This window comes from Athene noctua, chromosome 2 (genome assembly GCF_965140245.1).
Source record: "Athene noctua chromosome 2, bAthNoc1.hap1.1, whole genome shotgun sequence".
Taxonomy (NCBI): Eukaryota; Metazoa; Chordata; class Aves; order Strigiformes; family Strigidae; genus Athene; species Athene noctua.
Window position 1 is genome coordinate 43,755,076 of NC_134038.1, and position 13,982 is coordinate 43,769,057.

The 13,982-nt window shown below is 39.2% G+C and overlaps 1 protein-coding gene across 1 annotated transcript; it reads right to left on the reverse strand.

The window, feature by feature from the left end:
- Positions 1-2,303: 2,303 nt before the first annotated feature.
- Positions 2,304-13,752, reverse strand: MRPL15 (mitochondrial ribosomal protein L15). Its single transcript, XM_074897467.1, has 7 exons — positions 13,721-13,752; positions 13,122-13,291; positions 12,334-12,437; positions 8,775-8,932; positions 6,058-6,223; positions 5,430-5,553; positions 2,304-4,252 (listed from the first exon to the last, which is right to left on the reverse strand). Exons 1-7 carry the CDS (start codon positions 13,750-13,752, stop codon positions 3,915-3,917), a joined length of 1,092 nt encoding a protein of 363 aa, XP_074753568.1. The 3' UTR covers positions 2,304-3,914.
- Between the last annotated feature and the right edge of the window lie 230 nt (positions 13,753-13,982).

The window sequence follows — 13,982 nt, forward strand, 5'->3', positions numbered from 1 at the left end:
AATTTAAAGAAATAAACCTGCATATGGAACATTATGCTGTGTCTGTCCAAAATGGCCATTTTCTTTCTTATTTTAGATATACGTAAATATAAACTTAAGTATTTAAAATACAAAGCTTGTGCAACAATTTCAAATTAAGATACAATTTTTTACAGAACTTGTAAGTACTCAACAGTGCAAAACTAGCTTTGCATTAGCATTTTAAGTTTTAGCAGTAAAATAGAAAATAATAAAATAGCAATGGGAAGCTATCTTCATAATTGATCACTTTTATATGACTTCCTGGAACACTAACATCAATTGTGCTTGCATGTCAAAACAATGTTGGCACACTGCCAGCGAAGATTCAGATCAGGGCCACTGATTTATTCATTTATCCCTTTTTGGAAATGAGTGAATGGCAGAGTCAACTTTTAGTTGTTAAACACAAATACTGTAATATGAAGTATAATGAATTAAAAGCCAGCCGGTCTTTGTTGTACATAAGTAAAAAAGAAAACGCACCTATTTTAACTTGCTTCAAGTCTGTAGTCAGCCACCTGTAAGTATAGTATTGACTGGCTGCTGTTAGTCAATCTCATAAGAAATAGGTGATTTCTAATTATCAAGGTATGATACAACAAGATATATACTCATTCAGAGGCCCTTATTTTTATTTCAGTCTCACATATGTAATCAGTTTTATCAAGGAACCATTTCAAAGTATGATGTTGTTGACAAAAATTGACACAGCTTTCAGTATTTTGTGGCACAAATGTTTCTTTTCCTTAGCTACTTGATAATGCTTTTCCGGTTACACCAGATTGGGTGCTTCTTGCCATGTAATACATTGTTGCATATGAAAAACCCCTATCAAAACAGGATATCCAAGGCAATCATTCATCTTATGAACATGAAAACATGGCACATATTCCTAAATAAAGAGAATGGCCTTAGATGCCAGTGCTGGCTTAGAGCCTTACATCAGTGAGCCTGACCCTCATATAAACAAGAGTCCACTGGGAAGCTGTTTATTACAGATTTATTAGAACCCTTGTCAATAACTTACTTGTGCTTTTGATAATTCTGTATTTGGTTGCCAGGAGACTTGTTCCTGACGAGATAAAGTGAACAGGAAATCCTCTATAGCCTTGTCACTTTTTTCACTAGTAAATAAAAATCAGAACAACCATTATAAAATACCAGCTACTGTAAACAGAAGAGAGGAAAAAAAGGCGAGCATTGCATGTTTTAAATAAAGCAACATACAACCCTTCTTGCCCTCTCCAATTATAAGATGATAAAAGATCACCTTTATAAAGCAGAATGACCGGATTTTGTGGAACGTGGCTGTTTTGGCTCCAAGGTATTTGTAGCGTTATAGTATCAGAGCCAGGATACAGCTGCCTTGTGACTAAGACGTCGTTCACTGAATAAGTGCTATCCAATCCCTCAACGTCACCAGACATCTGTTTCCTGTTTTCATTCTTTCTTTCACTGTTATCATTTTATCCGAGTTACCCTTTCACCTGAAAACCATTTAGAAACCTAAAGAAACCAGCGTGTGCACGCGTGTGTATATCAAAGAAGTCGATTTACAAAAAAAAATTGCTGAGAGCAATTTGTTCATTTTAATACAAAGAGCAGGAGTGGAAACAAAGTTGCCTTCCCCCCCCCCAAATACACAATGATACATAAACACTTTTGTCTTCTGGTCTTCACTAATATGACTAACTTCCTTCTTAGCTTCCAGTTAAGTAGCTTTCCTGTTGAGTACCACCACCTCCACAAAATACAATTGTGAATTGATTCATAAAAACAGAAACATTATGGCACAAATAAGGGAAGGCAATAAATACTCTTTACCCCCCCAACTCCTTCCCAAATGGAGGCAGTAGTATTGTAATAACAAAAAGAAAAAAAAAAGAAAAAAAGAAGTATTGCTTGTCATTTAAGGTTCCAAACCAACAATCATCAGGATGCAGAACAGGATACATCTAAAGTGAGAAAGTTATTTGCTTCACATTCAAGTTAACACTAGCTATACTTTTTTTGGCACACAGTATTATTCTTAATGTGCCAAAAAAGCGTTATAAATGATTCCAAAAAAGCGTGCACCTTATAAAATATGAATGTTAACACCACTAAGACCAAATTCCTGCTATTCACAATCCAATTTTATATTGGTGTTGTTTTGCTATGTTTCACCTATACTTAAACCACAAATGAGGAGAAAACCATTACTGATAGTATCTAACACACATCAATACACAATGAAGAGTACATTGTCAAAAATTAGTGACTTTCCATTGTTAATCTCTGGATTAGAGAGAAATAGAAAATTTTTTTATTTTGTTTTGTGATTACAGATGCTCATATTAACTGACTAGGTAGTTTGTTGAGTGAAGCAAAAATCTGGGCTGGTTGACAAACACCAATGAAAAACTTCACCTGCTTCTTGTTATTCTCTGAAAGGAAAATGTTTAAAATTTTTTTCTTCCCCCTCCTTGAGGCACATCAGCAAAATACAGGTGTTATACAGGAGAAACAGGAGATTCTGGCACTCAGATGGCTTTCCCTAGGAGATGAGATGGTTTGGCAGCTACAGGAAACTCTAAGTAGCATTTCCAAAGGCACCTGAAAATTGGAAAGCAAGATTTCTCATGTTCCGCTCTTCTGGACCGTTTCCTGCATCCTAATAACCAAATTATCCCTACTTTAAAGCCAAATTCAACTTCCATTAATTATGAAGCATCTCATTAACTTCTGAGGAGTCAGAGAAAGTTCTGATAGATTAATTTACGTCCCCTCTCTCATCTTTCAATTTACTGCTTCGTTCATCATCCCAAATGCCCAATCCTAAATTTCTGTATGAAACCAAGAATACTCTTACATAGTAAAAATACAGTATTCCGGGGAGATTAATGAAACAAACATTTATTGTAAAATGCTTTAAGACTGTATCGTTGGTGTGAATAAAATACTGTTTTCTGTAAAAATAGTTTGTTCATAATTTTTCACATCTAAACTCCTTTGTCCACTGTCACGTATGCAATCCACAATCAAGCAGAAAACTGAATCCTAGCTGTGTACTTTGTCCATCACATGCCCATCCTTCACAATCTACTGTCACTGTCTAACACTCATTGACTCTGGATTCTGCTATGCATTTTTATTAATGACATTACATTTGTGTCTGGACAAATTTTAAATTGTTTGAACAATAAAAGCCACTGATTTAAGATAGATGTTTTTTCTCCTAAATTTAGATAGAAAGTTCTCTTAAACTGCACACCCTGTCTTTCTCAATCATATCTGAAGGAATAAGACAAAAATCAAGACCTCTCAAGCTCTAGAGCCATTGATGGCAGTAGCAAAATCCAAAACATTGCTATGGAATTGAATAGCTTAATTAATTCTTCTGTACTTTGTTATTTCTGGTTGTGTTTAAATTTTCCCCATCCAAATATAGGTGGTCCACTTCTTAGAGGTATTCAAGATACCATTTTCTAAAACATAAATTATAGTGTTATATAACATGACTGTAAAACTAAGTTTTGTACAGCCATGCTTCTGATTTCAAATTGAGGGGGAAAAAAATATAAACTATTAGATCAAGTTAAGCCTTGGAATCATCCTCTGAAATAAATGCAACATTGAAACATTCTGTCTGAAAAAATATCTGGCAAATCATCACAAGAGAAAGTGCCCCAACACATACTTCATGTCAGACTCTATACCATTTCCAAGTGTTAAGACTTTTCATATTATGACAATAAAAAAAGTTGAGAGCTACAGCAGAAGATTACATAAACAAAAATTTATGTTTTGTCTAGTACAACAGGAGTCTTAAAAAAATAACAAACACCACTTCATATCCATTATTTCATACCCAGATGTTTCCTGTACACCTGCTGTTGTCTCCAGTCCTGAACTCATGAGCTGTAGTATTTTAACAGCTTCTCATCAGTTGGTTTTAGAACTTTCTTGTCTGCCATGTTTACAATCCATCCTGGAGCTAGACCAAAAAATATCTGTCTAGGATCCTTGCGTGCGCTTAACATTTTGAAGAGCTCATCCTTAGTTATGTCTGGTAAGACATATCCATATTTCCTGGCAAGTTCAAGCCTGGCTTCTGCAACCTTAGATGGATCTGCCAGGTACCCACGATTCCTGGCATCTGTATAGTAACGGACAAGATCTTCGGGTGGAAGCATTCGCTTTGGAATAGGCTGGCCACGCAGGAAAAATACTACTGGCTTACATAAAATTTCTGTGGGCAAACATGAGAGAAAATTAGATACTATGCTTTATAATACATAAAGACATTAAATGACATTTTAGTATTTTGTGCTAAATAAATTACTAAAAAGTATCCATCAAAAACCCAAATCTTAAGAATATTCTTGTTCAGAATGAGATAGTGGTTTACAAGTATCGCTTAACCAAATAACTCTGGTTTATTCTGATATTTATAGTGACAATCTAAATGACTCATTGCTTCTAATATATTTAGAATGCCTACTCTGGAAAGATACAATAACTAAGCTGTTTATTTAAAGGACTGACTTCCAGGTTAGAAGCACTACATTTGCATGGCTATTTTCACAGTGTGCCAACAAACGTCAAATTAGTGTTTCTATAAGTATTTTAAATAAAGAATCAATGGCACAGGCACCTATTCAGTCACTTCTGAGACTATCCTCTCCTCCTCAAGTTTTACTGCATTTGGAAAATTACATTCCAGATCCTTTTAACCTTAGTATTTTGATTAATTTCTGGATTGGAAAAAAAGAGATTGTATCACTCCAGAGTAATGTATTTTGCACACTAAAAATGTCTATTCCTCTTGTTCTCAGCCTCATTCACACATGAAAGCTCCATTATTGTCAATAAAAACTGCGTGAATGAATATTAGGCAGGATGCAGCCTCAAGCAAAGCAAAGCCTCATTCTTCAGTGAAAGTGTTCTGAAAACAATAGCCATTTTGACTGGAACGATTCTGAACTTCTGTAACTTAGCTATTTCCTCACTTTAAATGGAAAAGCATTTTAAATTAAAAATATAAACATGCACAGTGTTTTGTAAATCTATTTTTTGCCCTGAATTTTCTTAGTGTTATTAAACGTGAGAAAGTTAGAAGACAAAAATTCAAAGAAACAATCTTTTATTAGTTCCTCTACTTACAAAGCTACTTGGATTTCTTTAACTGGCTGATTGATAAAATGCCTATTAATGCTGGTAGGGCTTAACAGGTGAATGGTTAAAAAAAGCAAAACCTGAAGATGCATTACAGTTCAACATTTGTATAACAATGTGTTGTTGAATCTTCTAGAATGGAAAAAGAGGATGATTTCCCATTAAGAACTACATTTGAAACTTTGATTGGATCACTTAATCTTTGCACATTAAAAAAACCCAAAAGAGCAGAAATGAAAATAAATTCTTACCCAAACTCCTTGGATCATAGAACGATGTTGTTACAACACCTCCATTTTTTTCTATGGCTGCAATTGCTAATTCAGATGCCCTCTGCACTTCAATGTTTACTTTTGCTGAGAAAATATCAGCACCCTGTAAATTTCAACACATAGAGTAACCTTAAAATGAGTATTTTAGAACATACATTTATTCTGCTCTGCAAAGTTGTAAGAAACGTTAAATCCTGCAACATATTATGATTTGTCTGCTCCCTGCACCAAGATGGGTAACCAAATTGCTCTCACTCAGTCACTTGGGTTTAATGAAAAATCTTTGCCTTTCCAAAATAGTCATACATTTCTTTTAGTACATTCCAGACTTCTATTGCAAAATACCTCTTCAACCTCTTGTTATGCAATCCTCAATTATCATTTTTGTAGTCTCTCAGGTGATAAAACATCATCCCGTGGTGGTTTTTTTCGCGAACACACAGTGCCCTCTAGTGGATTTATTACCACAAAAATTCCACAGCAAGCTCATGTAGAAAACCAAAGATGCTTCCAAAACACGGGAAACACAATTCGATATGCTGGTATGGAAAAACTGAAAACCCCAGGCTCTGTACTGCCAGAAGCAATGAGTGTCCTGTCTGCATACCTCCTCCACCAGCTGCACACCATAATCCCTTTTGAGAGGTTGCACTGTGACACCTCTGGCGTTCGTGAGCTGTGTTAAGTCAATTGGTTGCGTGGGGTCAACTCTACCCAAGTCAATCAGGTACTGCAGCCTCTGAAGACTGAGCGGCTGATACTGACGTCTGCAGCTAAGGAGAGGAAAAACAAAACAAAACAAAAGCTTTAACAGGAACTGGTCAACTGAGATACAGCACACTGTATTCCATTTTCTACCTACTTCTAAAACTACCAAGTAAATGTTTAAAACACACCCATCCAAAAGCCAAAACGTTAAGTTTAATTTAATGCAAATACAAGCCCTAGTTATAGCCCAAGACTCCATTAATGCCTTCAGGTTTGCTCATACCCACCCACTTCCAATGTGATATTAATCATTTTGCTGTTGCTGAGCTCAATTTACTCCAGAATACCTCTCTACCTGCTGACTGGTTTAAGAAAGCAAAAAGGATGAAGAAATTTAAGTGTCAGCATTTTTTAGTAAGCTTCAAAGCTATCAGCTTGGTAGCTTCACTGATACATTCATAAAAACCTGAGAAAAAAAAAAAAACAAAACCCACAGTCAATGTACCTTCTCTCCCCATGCAAATTTAATGAAAAACTATCAGCTGTATGTGCTCCTGCACAGGCTGCCTATACCCAAGTAGATTTTTTAGTCCATTACCGCTGTACCTGACATCTCAGAAGTACTGAATGAATTCCTCCTCAACATATGACCAAGAGAGATATTGTGAAAATATACATTAACCCATATTCCCAGAGGAAGTTGGAATATTCTGTCAATAGCCATCAGCTTCAGTAGAATCTCCTTCTGCGTTTTTTTAAGTTCTAACCTTACTATACAAACCAATCCTCAGAACAGTTTTCCCAATCCCAGTGTCTATGCCTCCTGCGCACCAGCTTTGAGCATCAGCATAAATGTCTCATACAATCAGTTTGATCACTGCTATTGGAAATTTTTGAGTGGTAGCAGAAAAACTAAGCAGCTTATCTCTGTTATTGGCAAGCTAAGTAAGAAAGACAAGCAACAGAATTTGCATTGTCAGACAGCTCCTAACAGAGCAAAAGTTCAAGAAGCAGAGGAACAGCACTGCAGACAGAAAGAAAGCAAGGTGAAGATAAACATGCAGAGATACTGTTCAGCATGCTCCCAGCCTGCCACAATAGCACTTCTCAGGTGCAATTACAATGTTATATAGAAAAACATTTACCACAGACACCGAAATTTTGCAAACACCACCAAAAAGAAACTACAAAGTATTTTTTTTTGTTTCCACATGTTGTCAGATGTGGCTAAAACCAGCGAGACCCTATTAATTTCTTGTCGTTGCAGAAGCTTGGTTTTTTGCTATTGGTTTTTTTTTATGAACTGGTGACTACTGTTAACATAAGCTCAGTGTCTGCATTCTGCACAATTTCCTTTGCAGGACTGGGGATCTACACTCTGTCTTCAGCTATCAAGTGCCTCTCATTTATTATAAATGAACAGGAGGAAATGACAGTACTTGCAAACAGTTTCAAAACTATTAAGTCTCATAGAGAAAACCTTAAATAACCAGGACAGGTCTGTAAGTTATAGTGCAGGCATGAAGAATGGAAATATAAAAATGCACAGCTTTTTGATGAAGTTATATCAGCAAATGAAACATGAAATCAAACTGCAAATTTAACAATTCATAAACAAATACACATTAATCTTCTCATTCTTCTAGGTGCGGCATGTTTTTGCTACCACTGCCTGTAACAGCATTGCACAGGTACAGAAGTTCTCATGTTCATGCCTAAAAGCAACAAAATGGTTAGTGAGCCAGATAACATACATACTACCTTAGGAAACAAAACCAGCTTTAAACAAAAAAAACCCAGTATTTTGTAATTGTTAGTACAAGTGAAGGAAATTAATAAAACACTGGCATACAGCTCTCCAGGTAAGAAGAGTGACTGGAGAAAAGACATGTTAGAAGAACAACCTTAAACATTAAAAATCTGGAAGATGGACATGCACAAACAAACACAATGTGAAAAGAGGAGAGAAGTGCCAAACAAGGCAGAATGCCTGAGGAGAACAACGGTGAAAGATGACTTAATGGCCTCATCCAGAAGATTTGATATTAAAGAGCTTGTTAAAATCCTAGGTGGAACAGATGGAGTACAGACAAAGCCTGCAGTGTTGCAGGGCTAAAAAAGAAGAGTCATGAAGAGAAGCAGAATTGTTTGGCCAGCAGCAATCAGAACTTCAGGTGAATAAAGCGAAGAGAAGTAACAAAGCAAGGCTCTGGATTACACTTCCATGCCTGAAAGTCAAGAGGACTGTTCCCAGTTAGTTCAATAGGTTATCTGCTGTGCAGACAGGCAAAGAGAAACAAGCGGGAGTGGAGGAGTGGTCTCAGCAGAGAAGTGCACTCAGCTGTAGGAGGAAGGGTAGCCTGCTACAAATGAGGGATTATGAAAAAAAAAAGAAGGGTAAATAAGCAGAGTTGTAAAACAACAGAAAATAAGTGAATTCATTAAAAAAATAATCTCACAAGAAATGGTAGATTCTGCTGGTAAGGAAGCTCACCATCCAAGAGGAATATCTCATTTTCAGTTATGCCTGTATTGGCATATTAGATTCTGGCTTCAGAAGAAAGATGAAGAACAGCAGGCAATGATTAATTTCTGAGTAAATGTGAAGAAACTTACCTATGTCCATCATTAAACCCATATTTTGGTATGGCCAAGTAAAACGGGGTCTGACCACCCTCAAAGCCTAATCGGGGGCGAGTTCCTCTTTGTCTTTCTCCTTTGTGACCTCGACCACACTTCCTACCTCCATGTCTTCCACGGCCACGTCTTCTTTCCTTGAAAACAATCAATGATACATTTAGCCAACTACTTTGGAGACAAGTATCATATGTAAGATTTCAGAGATATTAACAACTGAGCAAAATGCTGATTCTTGAGAAAAACAGAGAAGCAGTTAATATGATTTGTGAAAAGCACAGCTCTAGGCAGGCACCACAAATAGTCTGAAAGTTTACATGAACACATACTGCAATAAAAGCAATACTAGTATTTAATCCTACCTCCTACACAGTGCACTCCCCAAGTTAAGAGAATTTCCCTGCATTAACTATTGCTATTTCCTCCTAGTTCATGAGAGTTGCTCAGTGTTCAGAAGTTTCTGAACACTGACAATGAAAAAGGGAATTGAAAAAAAAAAAAATCAATTCTACTTCAAGAATTGGGGAACAGACTATATATGCTATACACACATGTAACTCTTTCAGGGTCTCAGACTTTCTAAAGAGTCTGCAACTGTTGCAGTTTCTACTGACTACAAATCCAAAGAGAAGAGTGCATTTTAAATCTTTATTATTTTTTAAATTAGGGCTGTGATACAAAGCTATTAGTTTCCTGAGCACTTCAAAGTAGCATTGCAGCTGTTAAGTAGCAATTCAGCAATCTTCTTGCACTCACCTCCTATCTGTGCCGGCAGAAGCATTTGCACGGCTAAATGATGAATGCAATCGAAGAGATAAGCCAAGGTAAAATCCTTTTTTTTTTTTTTTTTAAATTTAAAATCCAGGTCAGTTGCATATCCATGAATTGCACTGAATGGTGCAAATATCCACTGGATTTACAAAACAGGCAGTAAGCAAGCGTGGACACAGAGGTGGAAGTGACCGCCATTAAATGAAGCGGTACCAGCTCACTCTGACCTAACAAAGTTTTCTCTGTAAGGTGACTTTAATTCATATACTGAAGAATCTGGAGTAATAAGGCTCACTTTGATTTCTTTATGCTTTGTCAGAGATAAGACAGAGCCACAAGCTTCCTTGCTGCTGTGTTGCACGTAGTAGAGTTCACTGTTCAGCTTCAAGAGGCACAACCACAGCTTGTGCATCACTTTGATGAATCTATTGACCTTACAGAGTTTTCCCCATTTAAGCTAACATTCACTGCAGTGTGAAGACCTGTGGAAGGAGCAATGTCACGTTGCTAACTAGTCTCATATCTGCACAACACAATTCACATATTTGCTCTTTTCCATTGTGTTCCTCAGTGTGAATCAGTCAGGCTGGGAAACACGTGAAATAATGCATTCTAAACAGTATTTGTACTGCTCATAAGTTAACTTTGGTTAAGTCACAGCACAGTCACTGTTAGATCAATAATCATGTAAATAATTAATTATTAAAGAGACTACAGCAAGTCTCTTCAATTTTTCATTTTTTGTATTCAGCACTCAGCCAGACTTCAAGTACCCCTAATCCTACAAATCACCCTATGCAGCTAAGACTTCAGCACAGAATACTGAGTAAAACTCAGGTCTGAAAACTGCTCATTACATCACGGTACTTGATTATTAGCCTAACACCACAAAGACATAAAATCTGATATTTTATGCTCTTTATTGTCTGTAAGTTTTCAAAGTTATGGAGCATTTAATGTGCGCTGAAATATTAGTAGAAAAGTACAGACATACATCAGAAAAAAATGCATTAATATATTTGAAACATCATTTGACCTAAGATGCAGCACTTACCTGGATTAATACTAAATAGCATAAAGTTCAAGTGTGCTTTTATGCCAGGCTAGACCATTCAGGCCACCAAAAGCAGCTGACTTGTCCCCAGCACACACACTATACTTCTTTACTCACAGTGCCTCTTGTGCTGACACAAGCAGTTGTGCAGCTCCGAGTTGGACAGGTCAGGAAATTAAACTAGATGAAAACTAATTTTGTCTGTCTAGTTTTCAGCTGTTTTAGTTCCCTGCTCTGGCTCACCACACAACCTCTAGCAGCAGTACAAAACACAGAGCAGGTGTGAGCACCTGGAGGCAGAGGGAGGGCACAGCTGGCCCACACTTTCTGGTGGTTGCCCATACACACACCAGATTCCATAGTGACTTCAGTTAACCCAAGCCCACTGACAATATCTGCTCACAAATAGAACATAATCAGTACATTGATCAGATTTTAAATTGTCAGAGTAGCCAATCAAAACTTTTTTTTGCTGCAACTTCTGTTTGTGAAGTCAAATGCTCTTAAATCTACTTATTTGAGACTTCATTAATCCCGGGATTAAGTTGTCAAAACACCAAAAGAAAGATACCAGAGAAACAGAGCTGAGGTCACTTGTACAAACTCTAACTAGAGGCTAACAGTGGGGAACTCATTTCCTAAATGGAGTTGCAAGTTACTTGCTAAAAACCCAGTGAGCATACAAAAATGTCTTATTTCAAGATTTAAAAAAAAGTGTTTGCCTAAACCCAACTGCTATGCGACATAAAACAAAAAGTCCTGCGATCAAACACTGGCAGGAAAGTATCAGTTCTAGTAATCGTCAAGTTCAGACTATCTCACAGCTTCTGGGTGCTAAGCCTGAAAATATCATTTTGAAGCCTGGATTAGTTTGAGAAACCTTAAGAATCGCCACTCCAGCACTGTACTGGGTTGCTTCTTCCAGCTCCGCTTCACCCTGGCCGAGCTGGGTGTTCCTAGCTCCAAGTGAAGTAACTTGACAGGGGAACCCCAACAGCTGCAGGGGGAAGAATCTCCATTCTCTTGTCTTGCCACAGGTTTATGGGGTTACAACCATGCAGCACCCACCAGCTCTACAAGCATCTCCAGAGAGTCTTGATCATTGACAGGGAAAAATGCTGCTCGGTGCTCCCTATCCGTTCCCTATTCCTAGGACTTTAGCCCTTGAACCTCATACCCCTGTTCACTAATATTTTCCCCAAACCGGGTGGGTTTCTTTTTTTACTCTTCTATCACTTCAGAAGAGGACAGGGAAGAGACCATTTAGTTTTGTTTTTAACAAAACAATAGTAACAAGTGTAGGCTGGCATTAAATTTCTCTTCTTTTAAAGCCTTTTAACCTTTCCTTTACAAATTAATTACCTCACTCCATGAACATTTGATATTCTACACTTTACTGTTTCTCTCCGCCTCCAACGATGGCCCTGAGGTTTAGCTAGAGCCAAGCATCAGCCAGTTCTCTGTGGGAATGGCCACACACACCGCTTACAAGACGTACAAAGGACAAAAACAGGGCAAACACACGCAACAATTGCCACCCACACCTCAGACTTCCCGCGCCTGTTCTGGCCAGGCCGCAAACTCCCCAGAGGCCTTCTGACAGCCCTCGAAGCAACCACCACCGGGGCCGGGTGTGCCCGCTGCCGAGAGAGACTCCTGCCACCGCAGAGGAAAGCATGCTCGCGACCCATCCGACAACCTGCAGGCACTCACCCGCTTTTTGGAACCTGGACTGGGCCTTAGGTTGCCCAGACTGACCCTGGGCAGCGACCGCAGCAGCTCCAGAGCCTTGTTCCCGCCATTGCCGCTCACGTCCGCTCACCCCCCAAGGACGGCAGCAACACTCTCCTAGGCGAGCTGCTTTACGACAGAACCGTAAACCGCACCTCCGCGCCTTCCCAACAGTGTCGCGCAGCCTCCCCCGCCGGCGGGGCCGGGCGGGAGCGGAGGAGGGGGTTGGCCCTGCGGCTTCGGCCACCGCGGCCGGGGCCGGGAGCTGGGCAGGATAGCGCCGGGGCCTCCCGGCGTGTCGGTTGCTGGCTGCCGTGTACGCGCCGTGCTGGGAGAACGGCGAAGCTGCGGAGACTTAAACGTTCACATCGATCCGTTCTTTTAAACGTGTTTGAGCTCGGAACACCAGTGGATTAGGCATAGGTCCCATACTACATTTCGTTTTCCAGCATCTACTCCTCTAATATTCACACAGGTCTCAGCCAAGTATTCTAAAGACAAGCCTTTAAAACCATCAGGCTGCATCTAAAAACGACTGGCTGACAGCACACAGAACATTGAAAGTGCAGCACCCTGCATTGATCCAAAAAGTTTAAAGGTGGATACTCACTGGAAATGTGCATAGAGCCTTCCCCCGTACTGCTGCAGAACTTGATCACTTTTATTCTTTTAATCTAAAAAGTGAACCTACTGGAGAATTTCAATCGGTATATTGGTCTGGTGCGAAGTTAGTTGTTCTCCTGTGCAGGGGGCGAGGGGTGTAGGCTTACCAGCGTGAAGAACTGAATTACAGAAGCTGCTGCTGAGAAGTGCCGGAGCAGAAGGGTTGGTTCCCGTTGTGAAAGTCACCCAGTACTCTTCAGTGTAATACCCTGCTTTCAGTCCTGAAACTTCTGTTTGACCAAAACCTTCCATGTTGAATGTCCGCTTCAGCTTACATCTTGAAGAAAAGGTCACGCAACAGTTCTGCCAGTTCTGGGAGTAAATAGGGGTGAAATGGAAATCAGGTTGCAGAAATTTGTAAGTTTCGGTATGAAATCTGTATAGCTTCTTACACCCTTCAAAAAAATTAATAAAAATTACAATGTAACAACACACATGAAATGGTGGTGTGGACAACCATCTTACTCAAGTCCATTTCAGCCATTAGGAGGGGGAAAAACACATAGTTTAGAGCATGATTTGCCTTGGAAAGCTCTCACTCCTCTGAGCAGAACCTTGAGATTGAGTAGAAAAATATCACTCATATGATAGATATCTCACTGTCTGTACAGCCAACTTGCAAATCTTTGCAAGGCTCATAATTCAGATGTTTTCAGCAATCCCTTCAGGATTCCAGCAGCTCAGTTCCTTGAACATTTGTCTGTACCTGGCAGACTGCCCCATGCCCGCACAGGCCATCGCGCTACTGTGTGACTTGCCTGTGCCCAATCCACGCGGAGCTCGCATTTCTCCAGTGACCCTGAGCCATGCTAGCAGCAGCCAGGAATTCAGGGAAGATCATGCCAGCTATACTGATGAAAAGATTAAAAGCTTGGTCTAATTATGAGCAGACTATTGATTTCCGAGGCTGGAGCTTCATCATCAGGCCACCTCATGGAAGTGATATTATATAGTAAATAGCACGGTAG